This window comes from Bradysia coprophila, chromosome II, assembly GCF_014529535.1.
Source record: "Bradysia coprophila strain Holo2 chromosome II, BU_Bcop_v1, whole genome shotgun sequence".
Classification (NCBI taxonomy): domain Eukaryota; kingdom Metazoa; phylum Arthropoda; class Insecta; order Diptera; family Sciaridae; genus Bradysia; species Bradysia coprophila.
The window spans coordinates 183,873-202,276 of record NC_050735.1 but is presented as its reverse complement, the minus strand read 5'-3'; the positions used below and the strand labels follow the sequence as shown (position 1 = coordinate 202,276).

Sequence of the window (18,404 nt, the reverse complement as noted above, 5' to 3'; positions counted from 1 at the left end):
ATATATCAAATTTACCCCACTGTTTATAGAAATTTTCCATTAAAATCATATCAAAATCACTGATGTTTACAGAACGTTAATTTTGATGAGTCAATATGGTTGAAAGGGTTTAATTTCCATTAAATTACATTGGTGCTAAGAGGCGTTAGATTCTATTTCAGATTTAATTCGAAACAAAAGCCGTGTCATTTCACTTCATTTCGGAAAATGTTGGCATAAACTGTGTTATTGTCGCGCGGCAAAAAAATAAATAAATCGAATCGCACAATCGGTAAATGTAATTTGTGACGCGGAAGGCGAACAGCTCATGACAGATGCATTATACATATTTAAAACCGATGTTGAGTTCTAATAGTCTTCATAACATTGTCATGAGTTCTCCGATACCGTAAACAGAATGGAATTTAGTTGTGTCCGGATTAATTTACGCGAATGCGAGGTCACTAATGGAAATTTCTCTGTACATATAAATATGCAGGCAGATGTACTCTTCTATTTTCTCTACATAATCAAGACTATTCAGTGGTTCCGCCAACTTTATTTTTGAACGCTGTGTCGAATACAAATTAATGTTTTTTTTTGTGAAACCGGAGGGGGGTGGTTTAATTGCAACAACTACTGCAAATGAAGAAGAAGAAGAACAAGACTTTGAAAGTTTGTATTGACTGTGAAAATAGCTGTTAACATTGCGATTTTAGTTCAAAAAGCTCATGGGGTTAGTGGACCGCACTGGCCATACTATGAACTCAAGCGATTCCAGAAGGGCAATAATTTTAGAGTTTTGAATGACAATTTGTAATTTTGGACCTTTTTACAAATGAGTTGTGACAGATGGGATCAAAAGTCGGTTTATAACATCTGTCAAAGTGATGTTTTACATGCCAAATGAAAATAAATCTTCGAAGTGGTCACAGAATCGGTAAATTTTCTTTGATACAGTCAGCCGTCAATTAAAGTTTGACAGAAAATGTCTGAAATATACGTCATTATTTCACTGCTAGCGAAAAAAGTGAAAGAAAGTTCGTCCATTTTCTGTCAAAATTTCATTCACGACTGACTGTATACTTAGCTTAATTCTATTTCACTAAATGAAATTGAGAAAAAATAAACGATTGTGTGACTAATTCGCATATTTATTTTCATTTGACGTTTAAAACGTCATTTTGACAGATGCAATAGACTGGGATCAACTGTCACAGTTATATATAACCCACGAGGAGCTTTTTCGAACAAGTTCAACCTTGTTTATGGCACCAACTGATAAATGCTTTTTGATGCATAAGATGTGTGTAGATTGTAACTCGAGGTAATAGGCCGACACATCGTTTCCTAAAAGAGACAACGAAAGTTTTACTTTTCGTCACTGATTTGAGAAAAAGAAATGTTGAGTCACCCACACAGATAATTTGAATTTGCGTGTGGGTCTTTTTTTGATAGATAAAATTCTTGAAATTCTCGTTATATAAATTTAAATACTCGGCTTTGGGCAGTCAAGAATTTCTCTACTAAATTAGTATTCAAACTTTATTTAACACAAACTCAACGAGCTGCATTTTAACTATGCATCACACAAGCACCCATATACATTCTTGTGCTAGCTAAAATATAAAAATAAAAAACCAACCGCTCCGAACCGTATCCCAATCTCCATAATCATATAAACTTTGGTTAACAGCATAAAATTTAAAATTATTGCTTTCAAGATATTTTTTTGTGTAGGCCGTTCCTACCATCAACGTTATACGAACCGATAGATAACACTGCCAGGACTATTATTATAGTTCGTGATACGAAAATATGGAATGGTAAAAAAGAGCAGCCAAAATCGATGCTTTGCATTGAAATAATTAGGTCGCACGTATTTTATATACGAGCGCCACACTGTAAAATGATATATACATTATTGATGGCTTCCGAACCACTCTTCTATCTTTAGTAATACACTGGCCCGCGGCCAAATAAACAATATTGCTTGGAAGTCTTTATGCGCTCGGTTACAGGTTTATTCGCTATTGTATGGCGAAATACAGAGCGAGTTTAAACAGTAATTGGTCGATGATCAATGAATGATTTTCTGGGAAAACTGATGGTTTTCGAAACAATGAACAATGAAACAATGTTGTAACTTCCGAGAATAATGCGCGTTTCAATGCGTTGAGTTTTAGTTCCAATGAAATTCATTTTAGTCTCAGTCTACATAGTTGCAGATGGAAGCTAGGAATAATCTGTCTGATAATAATATGTTCGTATACACTGCATAGTCCATACACAGACTATTTTTGGAGTTTCAATCCTAAAAACTGTTAAAACATTTCTAAATGCGTTCAAAAATTTAATAATTCCCCTGACTGTAAGTCATGGGTCCTACAGCAGACAATTCTCCGTATGCACACTACGATTGAAAATGTATGGAAATGTTATTTAAAAAGTTAAATGTAACACTTTTCTGCTCTTTGTTACGACGATAATTAAATCTCAACCGATTTTCAATCACTTTTTTCAATCGATGAAGTATTGAAATTCTCATGTCAAGTTCGAAAATGGGTGATATCGATTCAATCATCGGGGAGTAGGTCTCAAAAAAATCGTTATCTACTCTTTGTTTAGACAATAACTGGAGTAATTCTCAACCAATTAAAAAAAAATGTTTTGTTGGGTTCCTAGATAGATTATGTTGGTCTAAAGATCTAGCAATAGTATTTTTCTTGTTATGTGATTTTGTCTTGTAACAAAAGCGATTAAACAGAACAAAAATTAATCTGTGAGAAGCTTGCGGCGAGAGCGAAGCGAGTGCCGCAGTTCACACGAATTTAAGTTTCATTGAAGACATACTCCATTTTTTCACCGGGGAATTTCGTAGACAGCGTTTCAGAAGATTCTCAGCGAAACTCAACAAAATTAAATTATTAACGAGAGATGATGACCGTTCTGGTAGTTCTTCTTTGAATTATGTTTCTTTTCCGCCATCAAATACAAATACTATTGAGAAGTTCAGACAGTCAAGGGATATGCCCCACCCAACAGTTCAGACCTAGTTTTACAGAATTTTATTGAATTAAAAATAGGCACTGTGTCCATAACACAAATTCCTCTCATTTTTTTCAATCGTGCTTTGTTATATTATACACAATTTGAAATAACCATTGAGAACGTCACGAAGATATTTTCATTAAATGCGTTTTGGAATGAAGAGAAATCATAAAAATAAAATCTCACAAAGGTAACAATCCACAATGTTTCGAGACTAAAAATTGAAATGAATTTATTTTCCATCCTGGAGTACCAAAAACGTCACATTCTCTCACCAAATCTAGTGCCGAAAGAATAAAGTTCTACCTTACTTTTCTTTGCTCTTTTTTCCACCGCTTATGTCATTTTCGATCCTATGTTTATTACTTCCCAGATGTGTCAGGTTGTTGCATGCACGCGAATATAATTTTCTCATGCTTTTGTGACATCTGGATGTCTATCGGCATTCAAGCGGATTGATTCTTATTAGACGTTTGTGAGAATGCACATGAAAGGGATTCTTTACGGCATTCATACGGATTGCTTTCGTACTGCTGCAATATGTAGTGGAACACACTTTAATTTTACATTTGCAAAGCATTCAGTTCAAGTTTGTTGGTATGTTTTGTTCGGAATGTGACTTTGGTGCTCCAGTATGAAAAATAGTATACATCACTGGGATCAAAAAGGAGCATTTAAGAGTGCGGTGGTGAAAACGTCCAGGGATGGAGCAACGCGAAGCGACGTGGCTCTAAAACCTTTTTGATCCTAGTGACGTAACATACTGTTGTAATAATTGAAAAAAAGAGAAAAAATTGACTGCATTGAAAGCAGATTTTTTTGTGTGCTCTGAATGTCATTTCTGTATGAATATACGTATAGTCACAGTCTCTGTTTTAGCCAACAAAGAAACGTTAAATAAACATTAAATAAAGAGAAAATGAATTTTTAAAATGAAAATATAAATCAAATAAAGGTAAATAAATAACATTAAATTAACTATGATATCTACATTAGATATAGCTAGGTGATAAATTGAAATGAAAATGTTATTGATAAGGCGATAATAAATTTAATTAATCTGGCAAAAAAATGTTCTTTTCAATCAGCCTGGTCCAAGTGTTTTCGCTTTCATTCATTTTTGGTAATCTGGTAAACTACAGCCACTCGCCTTCGCAGAAAGACCGAAACTTTACACCATACGCACATACATTAATAGATCAATAAGTGGACTAGGTAAAGGCAGCATGAGACTCACGTGCCGAACAATTTTCTTTGTTCAAATTTGGATTTTTATGACGGCTGACCTCAATGTTTGTTTATTGTCTCCAGGTTGACTATAGAAAAATCTGTTGCTCTCTTGTTGGGGACAACATCCCCAATTGAGATCGTTTTCATTCGTAGAAAGTAGAATCGTAGAATTCACAACATCTATACTCGTAAGTACTTTTTTGAATGAAAATATTTTACCGCCGAATTGAACACAGCAAACATTCATTCTAGTACTTATAATAGCGGAGTGTGACAGTTGTGTCGAAATATTTTCTGTGTTTTTGTCGCGACAAAACAAAAAAAAACTTTGTTTTTGCATCGAGTAAAAAGTGTTTAGTTTTCAAATATGCCTTGGCGACCTAAAGAGACTATGCCCGAATGCAATGGAAAGCATAAGTGGTGAGTTTCTTTGAATTTTTTCGGTGAATTTTTGTGATAAAATTTTCCATACATTTTCGGGAAACTGTCTTGTCATTTCCCAATGACGGGCCTTTTAAGTCGTCATATGTAAAATTATTAAAATTTCGTTTGCTTAAGGCACGTCATTGGGAAATGACAAGACAGTCACCGAAAAAATTCAAAGAAGCTCACCTCTGATACTTTCCATTGTATTCGGACATAGTCTCTTTAGGTCGCCAAGGCATATTTGAACACTAAACACTTTTCACTCTATGCAAAAACAAAAAGTTTTTTTTTTGTTTTGCCGCAACAAAAACACAGAAAATATTTCGACACAACTGTGACACTCCGCTACTATAAGTACTGGAATGAATGTTTGCTGTGTTCACTTCGGCGGTAAAATATTTTCATTCAAAAAAGGGTGGGACATATTATAAAAATCATGAAACGGTTGACAAAGGGTAGCATATACATTTAACAATGATCATCGACCATTTTTTAAAGCTTTACGAGAGCTCAGCGGACATTCTTTCAACGATGGGAGACCATTTATTAAAAATTTAGCCTCTCGTAAGACTGCACTGAGCGTAAATAAATGTTCGTTTCTCTTTAGTAAGCTAAGAAGACTTCGCAAAGTCTAATTGTGCCACCTCTTTGAATGAAAATTTCGGCTGAGGTCGAATAATTCTCCGCTGAGCTCTAATAATTCTTCGCTGAGCTTTAACAAACCTCCGCTGAGCTCTAATAATTCTCCGCTAGGCTTCAGGAAGTGTCCGTTAGGCCTAAGGAAGTTTCAGGAAGGCTTAATGGAGCTAATCGGACACTCAGCGGAGATCTGCCAAAGCTATGTGGAGTCTTATTAAATCATAGCAACAATTATTAGGTATCCGGTGATGCTTATTGAGTGTTCGCTTAGCTTCATTGCCTTACTACTACGTGCTAAGGTATGACGGACTCTTACTGAAGCCTAGCGGAGAATTATTAGAGCTCATTAGAGGTCTGTCAAAGCTCAGCGGAGAATTATTAGAGCTCAGCGGAGGTTTGTTAAAGCTCAGCGGACAATTATTCGACCTCAGCCGATATTTTTATTCAAAGGGTTGGCATAATTAGACTCAGCGAAGTCTTGTTAGCTTACTAAGAAGTGGGAGAGGTTACAATTTTAATAAATGTCTACCATCGTTGAAGGGTCGGACAATTTTTTGAATGAAAATATTTTACCGCCGAAGTGAACACAGCAAACATTCATTCTAGTACTTATAATAGCGGAGTGTCACAATTATTTCGAAATATTTTCTGTGTTTTTGTCGCGACAAAACAAAAAAAAACTTCTTGTTTTTTCATCGAGTAAAAAGTGTTTTAGTGTTCAAATATGCCTTGGCGACCTAAAGAGACTATGCCCGAATACAATGGAAAGCATAAGAGGTGAGTTTCTTTGAATTTTTTTCGGTGAATTTTTGTGATAAAATTTTCGATACATTTTCGGGAAACTGTCCTGTCATTTCCCAATGACGGGCCTTCCTCAATTGTGAATTATCGCAGGTACGAGTTTGCTCTGAAATCAACACATACAAATGGTCACAAGTTGTCCAATTAGCAGGAGAACACTAAATGTAAGATTCAAATGCTATTTTACTGAGATTCAGATCCCTAACTGTTTTTGTTTGTAATTGAGTCTCCTTGCATACATTTATCCTAACTCCTGCCCAGAAACAACATCAACAAGGAAAAATAACGCAAGCATTCTGATCAGCACCCTTCAAACATGAGTAGTACTCTAAATAGATCTCTTCTTTTGGTGAAACTGATGACGGAAACGTGAGGAATGGTGGGGAAAAGTGTGCAAACTAATTGAAACCAACTTCACAATTTCACATAGTAATGAATAAGTGAGTGCGTCCAATTCTTTGAAATGAATGTAAATGAACTAAATACGGGGAATTCCCTTAGAAGCAAAGTTGGTTGTCATTAGTTTGCACACAAAACCGAACCGTCGATCGTCACGCCAGCGGTCATTTTAGTGATCTATAGAGTACTGACACTGTATCACACAAAATTTGGCACTGTTTACATACAAAAATTTGGAAAACGTTCTCATACAAAATAGCACTTTCTTTGACAGCAGTCACTCAAAGTACTTTTGCTTGAAGTCTTGCTTTATTCGGTAAAAGATTATATTTAAGTAGTTCACTGTTCACTTGTTTAAGTTATTGGATGTTCAGCGTTCAGGACGGTTCTGGTAATCGCTTGAAAAACATTAGAATTTATTTCTTTCCCGTGTAAATCTTTGTTTTCATTCTCGAATGCAACTCTTTTTTCGCATGCAACTCTTCTCAGTAGTTTGGTACTTTCTCAATCGGCGTATACGTCTATACTCGATAAAAATAGGGATTATTTTCATGACCTCTCCGAGATCGGACGTATGCAAAAATCTACTACTTCAAAACTCTATCTGTGCGTCAGTGCTCTATTTACTTAACTTGCAATTATTTTAATAATCACGGCAGAGTAAAATAAACCAGACAGGAGCGGTCAAATAAGGGACCTAATACACTGTATGAAAATGAACTCAAATGAACACATAAATTGAAAAATCTTATTCGCAAAATATATAGGGCTACTAGATTATTCAGGTCCCTAGTGAGCGCTCCTGCCTGGTTAACTTTACTCTATCGTGTTAATATACATCTGATACAAGAAAATCCATCAAAAACGATCCTCAACTATAAAACAAACAAAATATTCTCAAAAATGTTTATTTCCGATGCAGTGAATCTAATTAGCATTCATAATATGCAATGCATTTCTCCTATCAGTTATTTTACATTGAACTATATAGCAACAAAAGTCGATCGATTGTGAGTGACTGTTTCGTAGAGTTGGTTTAAAAATAAACTGATTGCTTTATCTGTGACAATGCAATTTTTACGGGTGATGAGATAACTTGCAGTCAGTGTTACAAAAAAATAGCGTTTGTGTATGTTTTGACTGAACCGTCTATATGGTGTATGAAACAGCTGCTATTTTCGGAAAATAAAAATATTTCGAGTTATTTGCGAAATCTGAGATAGGTTGTTTTTTGGTAACTAAAATAGAATTTTCAGATATGTAGGCCCACACCAATGTCGCGTTTTGACTTCGATGATTTTACAAAATATTTCCTCGAATCGACAATAGTTTTTTACATGACTATGTCAGTTGAAAAGACAAGTCTACGTGTGAATTTTGTTAATCCGAGGCGAAGCCAAGGCCAGTAATCACACGTGGACGTGACTTAAACTTTTATACCGAGTTATGTACTTTACACAAGAACTACAAGAAATACATTACAACGCAAGACTTGTAAATAGTTATTTACATGCTTCATGCATCGAAAACCGTACTTTTGATGTTTCAGGCACTTCATTCGACACTCTCAGCATGTAATAATATTTTACATGACTAGGGATAAAAAGATGAAAAGTAGATTTTGTTGATCCGAGGCGAAGCCGAGTTCAATAAACACACGAAAACGAGACTTTTCATTTTTATCCCGAGTTATGTAATGGATTTTACATGCTGAAGGCGTCGAAAGTAGTGCTTGAAACATGAAAAGTACGGTTTTCGACGCAAATAAAACATTTTATTTTTCCTAGCAAGTGGCTCATTACACACCTAGATGAGGTTATTCTATATGGATGAAACTTGACAGTATTTTCACAGTTCGTATATCATTGGAACAAACCTATACAAACGTCAGCATCACCATGCACTGTTGTTTATACCAAGGTATATACTTGCAAGGTATAATAGGAGGTGCGGGAAAACAGAAAAAGTAGGAAAATATACAATTTTGATTGCTTTCTCATACCTTTTGTTGTATGTACAAAACCGATCTTCTTAAAAATTAAATATTTTGTTTCGTCTCGTGAATACCTTTTATTTGACATATCGCACACCATTTTTGCGCGAAAACATCCAGAGATAAAACGTGTGCGATACATCAAATGAAAGGTATTGACGAGACAAATCCGAATATTTAGGGAATATCTATCCGCTAAGGAAAATCGAGTTAGTCAATCAGTAGTTATAGGCGAAAAGACGAAAAAATTTCAGAGATATGCTCGAAGAACTGTTGAAAAACAAGCAAAGCACTCTATTTTTGCTTTGCTTGTTTTTCAACAGTTCTTCGAGCATATCTCTGAAATTTTTTCGCTCAAACATCGAGTGCGTTACATCAATTGAGACGTGACGAGACGAATCAGAATATTTGATTTTTAAGAAAATCGGGTTTGTACATACAACAGTAGCTATTGGCGAGAAAAGAAGAAAAACAAGCAAATTTACTTACTTTTACTGTTTTCCCGCACCTCATTTTCATATAATATTTATGTGTTGAAAACTTTTCTTTTAATGTTTCAAGTAAGGTTCTGGAAGAATTGGAAGAATAGGTTTCTAGTTCTTCACGAAGGCTGTGGAATCAAAATTTTCCTGTGGCGCCAACTAGGTTTGAGAAACTTTATATGACGATTTTAACTTATTAAAAATAAATAAAAAAATTTTCAAGTTGACTTTCGAAACAATATGTAATGAGTGCGTTTAACAAATTTTTTATTTCATTCGCCTTCGTGAGTGCCTTAACCTGGATTTTCACAACCTTGGTTTCAAGCATTACTTTCGACGCCCTCGCATATAAAATTGTCAAACTTAAATTGCGCCATTATTTTGTTTGAAATTTATTTTGTGCTTATCGCCAAATATTGACGTCAATGTTAAAACGTTCAGATTCACGCTATCCTTTTATTCTACGTCGATAGCGATTCATTAAAATTTAAAAAAAAAAGAAACAACAAACGTGCCACAAATGTTTGAATGTGATAGCAGTCAATAGTTTTCTACAAAGAAAATGTCGATTGAATATTATGATTGTTGCATTGTATTGTGCACATTTTACTCTGATTTAACTCTATATAGTCGTATAGCGTGTGTTGCTTTTGTGAATCATATCAACAATGGAACAAACGTTTTTATATTATTTGTACTGCGATTGTTTCAGTTTCATTTATTTACTCGTACCAGCCAAACTTTATCATTTTACGTGTCCTTGTGTGCTAGCTTGTGAAAGCTTGTTATTCAAAGTTTTGATTCATTTTTTCACGTAAAAGACACACGATTCCTTGCTAACTCGATTCAATAGAACAGCCACCCACACGAACGTACAAATGTTACCATGGATATTGTTTCTGCAAATTATCCCAGCTGCATATTGCCACAACAGTTATTGGAATATTAATAATAAATTCGATTGGAACTATCATTGTGCTGATACAACTTCATTATGTGATGAACGGGCACAATGCGGTTATGAAGAAAATTGCCAGAATTGCAATGCAACAGAAGCATTTCACTGTAGAAACAATCGGTGCATACCAAAATATTTACAATGCGATGGATATGATGATTGTTGGGACGGATCCGATGAGTGGAAGTGTATGGGTAATGAAACTCGGTTCGACGAACACAAATACAATGTTCAGACAGGGATTCGTTGGATCGATGAATTAAGACAGAAAATTAGCAATTTCTCCGATGAAATGGATTTCAATGGGAATTCTGTTATTGACATGATAGCGTTCAGAACGGATCGTTCGCATCAAGCTCTTGATGCACGAACAGTCATCTACGAACATATGAGGAAAGTGCTGTTTTACATACCCGGGCTGATGACTTCAGATTTCAGTGATGGAATAAGAATGAAGAATGCTTTGGTGGATGGAACTGATGATGTGGACTGTGTAGTGCTAGTTGATTGGAGACTGGGTTCATTTAGTGGTAATGAAAAATGCTATCGAAGCTGTTTGAGGTCGTTGTTCCAAATTTATTTCCTATTTTTATTCAAGAGCATGAGTGGCAACAACAAACGGGTTACAAGAGTTACAGTTTCGTTGTAGTGAACAACGTTCCGGTGGTGTCGCATTACTTAGCCTCGTTCATTAATCACAAAATTCCCAAACATGTTCAAGTACACCTCGTCGGATTCAGCCTCGGTGGACACATAGCTGGGCTTGCAGCACGTACACTGACAAAGAGAACCGAGCGAATAATCGAAAGGATTTCAGGTAAACAATTTATTCAAGAGGATTAACTCTTACTCATGGAACTCCTGTTTTATCAGCCATTGATCCAACTGGTGGTATCTTTGAATATTCTTTGGGATCAATTGATGCAGACACAACACATACTCTACGGAAAACAGATGCTACATTCGTAGATGTAATCCACGGAAGTCCGAATCTGGGAATGACAAAACAAACCGGAGATATTGACTTTTATGTGCACGAAATTGATTGTTTGACTTCGATGTGTTTACACCACAAAGCCTTAGACGTTTACGTAGCGTCCATAACAAATTGCTCTCAGATAACTTGTCCGGAGCAAAAGCGAAATGGCAATAGGTGCAACGTGGACGAAGCCGCCGAGTTGCCCAGTTTGGGCTATTTGGCGAACCTGTACGATGGTCGGGGTAGACATTCGGTTCTGTTTTTTGTGTACGGATTTTCACAGACGCAAAAACTATCGACCGGACTTTGTTCCGCCACGTTCAATGTTAATTTACCGGCAAAATTTAGAATTTGTCAAAGACCACCATCAGTCACGAGTGACTGTAGATTGAAACCATATCTGTCGACGTGCAAGGAAAAGTGTGACAGTCGTACGTCGGCAAAATCTACGTGCGTAACTGATGGACAGTCGAAGGTCATTTGGAGTGGACGAAAGTGTTTGCGACCGGTTTCTTGTTTGAATGAAGATGGAATGCAGGTGAGGTCTCTGAATCTGATGAAGACCATAACAAAAATTGAGTTTAGACTTATTAGAGTGCTCCTCTCCACGGAAATCTTTAGTAAAAGGCGAAAAATTTATTCAATATCTGAAGAGAAGCCAGAGATGCCTTGGAAGCTTGGCCTTCCCATTGCCTTCCTTCCCTCTCCGTAATATCCAGCTAATCTAACAACAACTAACCATTGTATGTCCCATAGGTAGACTACTTCATAGCATATAAACTACCGAACAGTTTCGACTATATGTACACGTTCCGGTCGCCACATCTCGATTCTATCGAATGGAAGAAGGGATCACATCCTGTTTCCTCTATGAAGTCAGCCCTTGGTTTGACATTGAGTCCAATTTATGAACAGGTTGAACCAATAACCTTTATTGCTTGGAACGACAATGTGCCGTTCGATTTAAAACAGCCCAAAGTCTACAACACCAACACCATCGATCCGTTCTTCAATGGTTTTTCCAAGGGAGTCGCAGCGTATACAAAAAGGGGCGGATTTTTGCTCTCTCACTCTGTACCACGATATCCAGCCAATCCGGCCTATGTTTCACATTACAAATATCCGGATAGCGGTAAACGCAATGCACAAATGGCCATCTGTATAACATCCAAAAGACATGACTCCGCAGACGAAGTGGTGAACGAAGTCGAAACTTTGTTGGATTTAATGGTCCATTTTAAACCGCAAGTGTATGCGTCGAACATTCTTGGCCATTGGCCACGGTCTTTACAAAATCAGTTTGAGAGGATCATTCATCCGAACAATGTTCGATTGGACTTACCAGTTGCATCACACATGGTTTATGGAAGAAGTCCTGTTACCATACACACATTTGGTCGATCTAAAACAGCTACTTTCAAGGACATTTTCAACGTATTAGCTGAACACTACAAAGCGCCAATGGTTGTCCGGACCACATTGGATCCTAACAGTCCACTTCGGTCCGTTTGCCATTTCCAGTATTCGGTGGAAAATGTCGAACAGATAAGAATCTGGAAATTACATGGCATCGAGTGGTTGGAATGGAGTCGAACCGAAGATCATTCCAAATGGATGGTATCAAAGTTGCACGAAAGACCAATTGTGTGCGTCGGCGATTTGGATAGAACACGAACGGCTATGCAGAGGGGCGGTATGTTCGTTTGTATTGAAGATAAGCAATTTTTTAAGACATTCAGCGAGAGAGTCACTTATCGGTTAGACGATTGTGATGGGAAAAAGAGGAATTGACTCGGAGAAAGTTTGCTTTTGTAATAAAATATTGTCGGGGTAACGCTTTACGGTAACCACTAAAAACGTATACGATAAAACAATCCAAACATTCGCAGTCTACCCAATTTGTAACACAAACACCGAAGTGCTGTGAACTCAACTTTCCCATGATTTACACTAAATCCATTTAATTTTCGTCCCAACATTTACCTAGCACTAACAGCAAAGTTCCGAATTGGGTTACACCCCGCCAAAAATTTAATTTTTCCGAATTACTTATGGCAATCATATAAAACGAGAGAAGCAATAAATTCAATCTCATTCTCCTAAACTGCTCCAAACGCAAAAACCAAAATCCACAGAGAGATGTGCTCAGAAAATTGCTCACATCATTTTACTACACACACAGTAGTATACGGTAATGATAATAAAATAAACAAGAAAAAGAACGGGAGCGGCGAAAACTTTTATACGGCTGTGTGCATTTCCGTAATGTTAGTTTTCAACAAATTTTGGTAATAATAAAATTTTGAGGAACATACGTGTGGGGTATGATGTGTGCTGAGGATAGCACAAGTGTTATATGAAACAACTCTGTTAAGTGAAACGTTACCGGGTTAGTTGTGACGCTATTAATGAGCATGTTGCAGGGTATATTATTATCATAATTTTCACATTCATATTCTCACGTTTTCTCCTTGTTACACACTTAAAATCGGATTACAAAGGAAAACGATCTGTACAAAATTGTCAATCTTTTCAAAATTGTTGGTCTGTTTCTGGCCTTGTAAAAATTTGTCGTTTAAATCGATTGAATCCGCAGATATTCGAACAAAGAGAGTAATATTCTGCTGAAGGATACACTGTAGATGGCGTCAATTTTCTACGAAAAGCGAAGATCGCGAGCTGTCATCTCATTTCTCTATCTATTTTTTTTCCATATATTTTGATAGAGATGCTAATATGACGACTGGGTCGTTTCGACGGATATAGGGAAAACCAGCTTTCATTCGACATATTCTCAGAGAAAATATAAGTTGGAACGCCTGTGGTGAGATAGAAGAAACATGTGAATGACAGTTAGCTCCTACGGGAGAGAATGTTCCTTCTGTCTCGCCACAGGCGTAGCAACTTATCATTTCTCTGCATATTCCAGTCGAAATGACGTCACAGTAGCATCTCTAAGATTTTTGACGTATCGTAATCTTGGCTAATAATGTTGCCAGCTTACACCTAACGTGGCAATTGTTACTGAAATGTTTCGAATAATTTCGAGGTCTCTCGATTTAAACGCTCTGTAGATCATTTTCAAATACAGCTTGACCAAAAGATATATCGAAATGTCAAATGTCACAGACAACATAACCAAATAAAATGTTGACAAAATGTATGGAAGAGAATTGAGGTTATGGCTCTGTGGATGACGTTTGACAGTAACATATCTATTGCATTTTGATCATATTGTGTGTACTGTGTACGTCACTCATATTGTGTGGCAGGGCTTTAAAACGAATAGGTGAATTACAGTGTCTGTCATATCAAAAAGTGACGCTGTATCGCATTCTTGGTGTGCCACAGATAGTTTTCAAAAGCTCCGAGCTTCCTTGGAATTCCGTTGAAAAAGCGGAATATTCCAGTGGTATATAGAAGAAGCTGAAAGCTTTCGAAAGTTCTTTACAAACAGATTCACCTATTCGATAGGGCGTGTTTCGATTTAAAGCTGCAGTTTATAAACAGTGTGTTTGTATGAGTGGGCAGCTGGTATAGCAGCTGAATCAAATTTACACACAAATTTGGTTGACATAAACTGTATTAGATTTGGAATAGTTGTCGAAAATCAACAAAATCGACAGAGTGTTGCAGAAAATTTAGAAATTGGCTGGACCTTTTTTCTTCACAAATAGTCCCTGCTGTGAACACATTACCATCGCTTATGTGTTATACTTACTACCGGACACTTTACAAGTGCTAATTTAGACTAACAAACTACTTCTCTTATTAGCGAACATTTTGTTAATTAACTTTGTTTTATGCGGCTGCTGAAATCCTCGAACAGTTGAGCCAGTTATTATAACTTCAACGGTTGTGTTTCAGCAACACATTATCAGGTGACTTAGATAATTAAACTTTCCCACCCACCTTGGCATACAGAATATTGATGTTATGAATAAAAGAAACTGTTCCTTGCACCACATATTAATATTAATAGGTTCGGTTGAATTTTCACCGATTTTTTCGAACTTCACACAATTATCGGTTAATGTACATCGATTTACGGTGAATGATTTCTAAATTAAACTCGTTTCGAATTGGTTCTACGAATGCGGGATAATCATAACGGCAATGTTTCACCCATACCTGCAATTTTACAGGTTAAAAGTAGTGATACTGGATAACCCAAAAAAAACAGATAATTTGCTCTCAGTCGATATCGCTTTTATGTTATCACCAATGGTAGGGCTATTATCAACACGAATTTATTGTTGTCGCTTGCAACATCCTTAACTTGTAATACATTTCGTCGAGTTCGCCTACATGTACTTGTGAAAATGATTGTAAGTGTTCGCAAAAGCATAACGCCTGTTAAACGTTACAATAAAAAAGAATATTGCGCCGTCTTTTACACAGGGGTAAATTAAGTACATTTTTACGAGATGATTAATTCAAAAGAGACGCGATGCTGTTTCGCACAGGTGTAATGTCTAGACCTATCCCAAACGACTGTTATCTCGTTTACACCCTGTTAATAAATTTATTATTCATTCAAATGCATATTATAAGCTGTTATATATGTGTGTGCCCCATTATCAATGTTTATTCATATAGAACATCCATTTTTCGGTGAATAGAATAAATTTCGAAATTATTGCTGAATGAAAGTGTAGTTGTTATTGCATTGAATTGAATGTGTGTATTTAAGAATACACAAAGACGAAAAACGCTTTATAAGAAATGTATACATAACAGAACGTTAGAGTTGTGCGCTGAGGGCGCTAAACGAAAATTGATGCCCGCCGGCGGAATAAATTCAATTTCTTCTCACAATCATTTATCTGATATGCGATTGGTTTATATTCCAGCCTATCCAAAACGCCTGATTTTTGTCATAGCACTGCTCCTAGCATTAGAAAATGTTTAGTGAATCACCATTGGTGATGATATCAGAAAAGGTCTTAGTTAAGACAAACTTTATACGCACGCTATATGCAAATTTGAAGAATTTTTGACGTCTAACAATGCCGAGGCTTGATTTCCAAAAAAGTGCTCCGTGTGAGAGACAAAATTAATTTTTTTTAATTTTTAGTTTGTTTACTTGACAGATTGCTCTCTCAAGGCTCTCACAGAGAGTACTTTTCGTTGAGTGGTAACCGTACTTAAGACCAGTGCTATGCTTTTTTTTCAAGTTCACTGTCGCCCTCGCCATTTTTAATGAGCAGTCGACGTGAGTGATTTTTATAAATGAACCTGTTTCAGTTGTTTTCCAGCTCGTTCACTCGTACAAACAAAAGCTTCCATACGTCTTTATTCGATCGGTCGTGTAGTGGCAGAGGTAACATCGTTTTAAGACGGATGAGTGGCAGAGATGTATGAGTGGACCGGCTGAAAAATAGCTAGAGCGAATTAGCCTAAATTTCGCAAATGCTTCCTGTAAATGGCCACAGCGAGTTTTAACAAAAATTTCAAATTTTCCCGCTAAATAGAAAAGAATCTGATGAAGTGCCAGCTCCAAGTAACAACATTAAAATGTGAGATGTCAATGCATGTATTGTCTGTTTTGACTCACACAAAGAAAATGTGCCACCTGTCTCTACGAAAGGAACGCGCCTACTTAGACTTCAAATGTTTTCTACAGTGCCGTAATTGCTCCAAAAAATCCTCGGGAGTTGTTTGAAGACGTAATTGTCCTTCATTCATACAAAAATAAAAAAACCCTGCGGGCATCTCCTCAATTTCAATGCCCATAGGCCTTAATTTTCTATGTTAATAATGTTTTGGAAGCGTGCTAAGGTACAGCTAAATGTATGACCCGTTAACCGGTGAAGAAAGTATCTTGCTGACGCTGAACTCCGGAAAACCCAAGATTCTTTTTAAATTTCAAAAGCTTAAGTCCGCACACATCTCTGAGGACGTTATATGTTTGCTCGATTCTGTTGTGATATAATACAGATATGATGCGCAATGAAAAGTGTTTTTATTTTTTCCCTTAAATCAGCTACGAATAAAGGATTGAATTTGGCTGTAGGTGTGAATCACATACCTTTTCCTGGAAGAGATGTTGGTGGGTAGAAAAATGTTTTTAGGTTTATTTTTCATTTGGATTACATTTTAAGTCTGTGCATTTAGATAAAAAAAAACTTTAAGTTGTTCGCTTCAAGAACATATTATCTTTCATTCGCATGCTCTTATCCAATGGTACCGTAATAAAAGTTTCGTTTCCCTGTTCTGTTGGCATAACGTGCAGTAAGGCTTTTTTTTGTACGAGTTTCATATTCTAATCCATTTTTCATGGAACAAGAGATGTTTCAGGTTGGAAAAATTAAATATATTTTGTTTCCTTCGTGAACTTTTAGTGATACTCGTTAGTCGTGAACTTTTAGAGAAACGTTAGTCGAGTGTAGCTGAAGGTCATCTCGAGTGCGTTTTTGAGAAATTCCTCAAGCAAATCCTTTACATTGTTGTTCCCGAGTAAAAATAAAAGTCTCAAAGGTTCGAAAAGAGACGTCTCACGGTCTCAAATCCTTTGTACTGTGAGACGTGAGACGTCTCTTTTCGAACCTTTGAGACTTTTATTTTTACTCGGGTTCCCAGAACGACAAAGACAAACTACTTTACATATATCGACAGTGTAGTACCAGTAGTAGATGCATTGCATATCGAAGAGTGGGTTTTATATTCATTTTAACAACAATAACAGCATTTCTATGCGAATAAGATCAAGACAATTATAAAGTTTATTTGTTTGTTGTTGTGATGTCTTACTAAACACGCTTTACGGCCTATAACAAGTTCAGTCTGGAGTACAGAGTCTAGATTATGGACAACGCCTAACCCCGCGAAATATGAAAACAATCTATGAGGAAAGCTGCGAATAACAGATACCCCGCCAAAATGAAGACTAGCCATATGTCGAAAAAAATCCATCTTATTAAGAGGAATCTATGTTCGAATGCAGTTATTTACACGTAGCCAACACTGCATCGTTTATCCATAATTACAATTACGACAACACTGTCAATGCATTGTTATCATATTAGCTCATCCTAGCATTGTGTCCTTTCTCTTTTTGTGTTGGAACTCAAACGAACAAGTTGCTTACAATAAAACGATCATTTATTTCCAAGCAAAGGAGCGACTTTTCTTGTGTAATTTCTCACCAGAATCAATGGGTTGTGATGAAAGTTCATGGTTTAACCGTAAAAACTGATCGGCAGCGCCAATATCAACATTTTCTTTTTGATTTTTCACTTCAATGATCTATTGAAATTGAGATATGGACTCAATAAACCAATTTATTCAACGTATACTACATGCCTGAAACATAAATAGTTTCACAAATTGTGTATTTACTGAGTGTCATAGACCTGAAATGTCATTCTTCTTATTCTTAAAATGGCGAAAATCACAACCCATTGGTATAGCTGCTTTCCAAAAGGTTATGGGTCCAGTTAGAGAAATCGCCAAGAAAGTGAAGTA

General features: G+C 36.4%; 1 protein-coding gene, 1 long non-coding RNA gene and 1 other non-coding gene across 3 annotated transcripts; 2 read left to right on the top strand and 1 right to left on the bottom strand.

Moving 5' to 3' along the window:
- The first annotated feature begins 2,486 nt into the window (after positions 1-2,486).
- On the top strand, positions 2,487-4,102 carry LOC119073480. The gene is made up of 2 exons (XR_005087080.1): positions 2,487-3,412; positions 3,615-4,102. It is a non-coding gene; the product is annotated as an uncharacterized LOC119073480 (long non-coding RNA).
- Positions 4,103-9,596: 5,494 nt separating this feature from the next.
- Positions 9,597-13,416, top strand: LOC119073944. Its single transcript, XM_037183619.1, has 4 exons — positions 9,597-10,488; positions 10,557-10,775; positions 10,832-11,475; positions 11,694-13,416. The coding sequence occupies exons 1-4, from the start codon at positions 9,879-9,881 to the stop codon at positions 12,726-12,728; spliced, it is 2,508 nt and encodes an 835-aa protein (XP_037039514.1). The 5' UTR covers positions 9,597-9,878; the 3' UTR covers positions 12,729-13,416.
- Positions 11,486-11,604, bottom strand: LOC119074261. The gene has a single exon (XR_005087167.1). It is a non-coding gene; the product is annotated as a U5 spliceosomal RNA (small nuclear RNA).
- Positions 13,417-18,404: the final 4,988 nt, after the last annotated feature.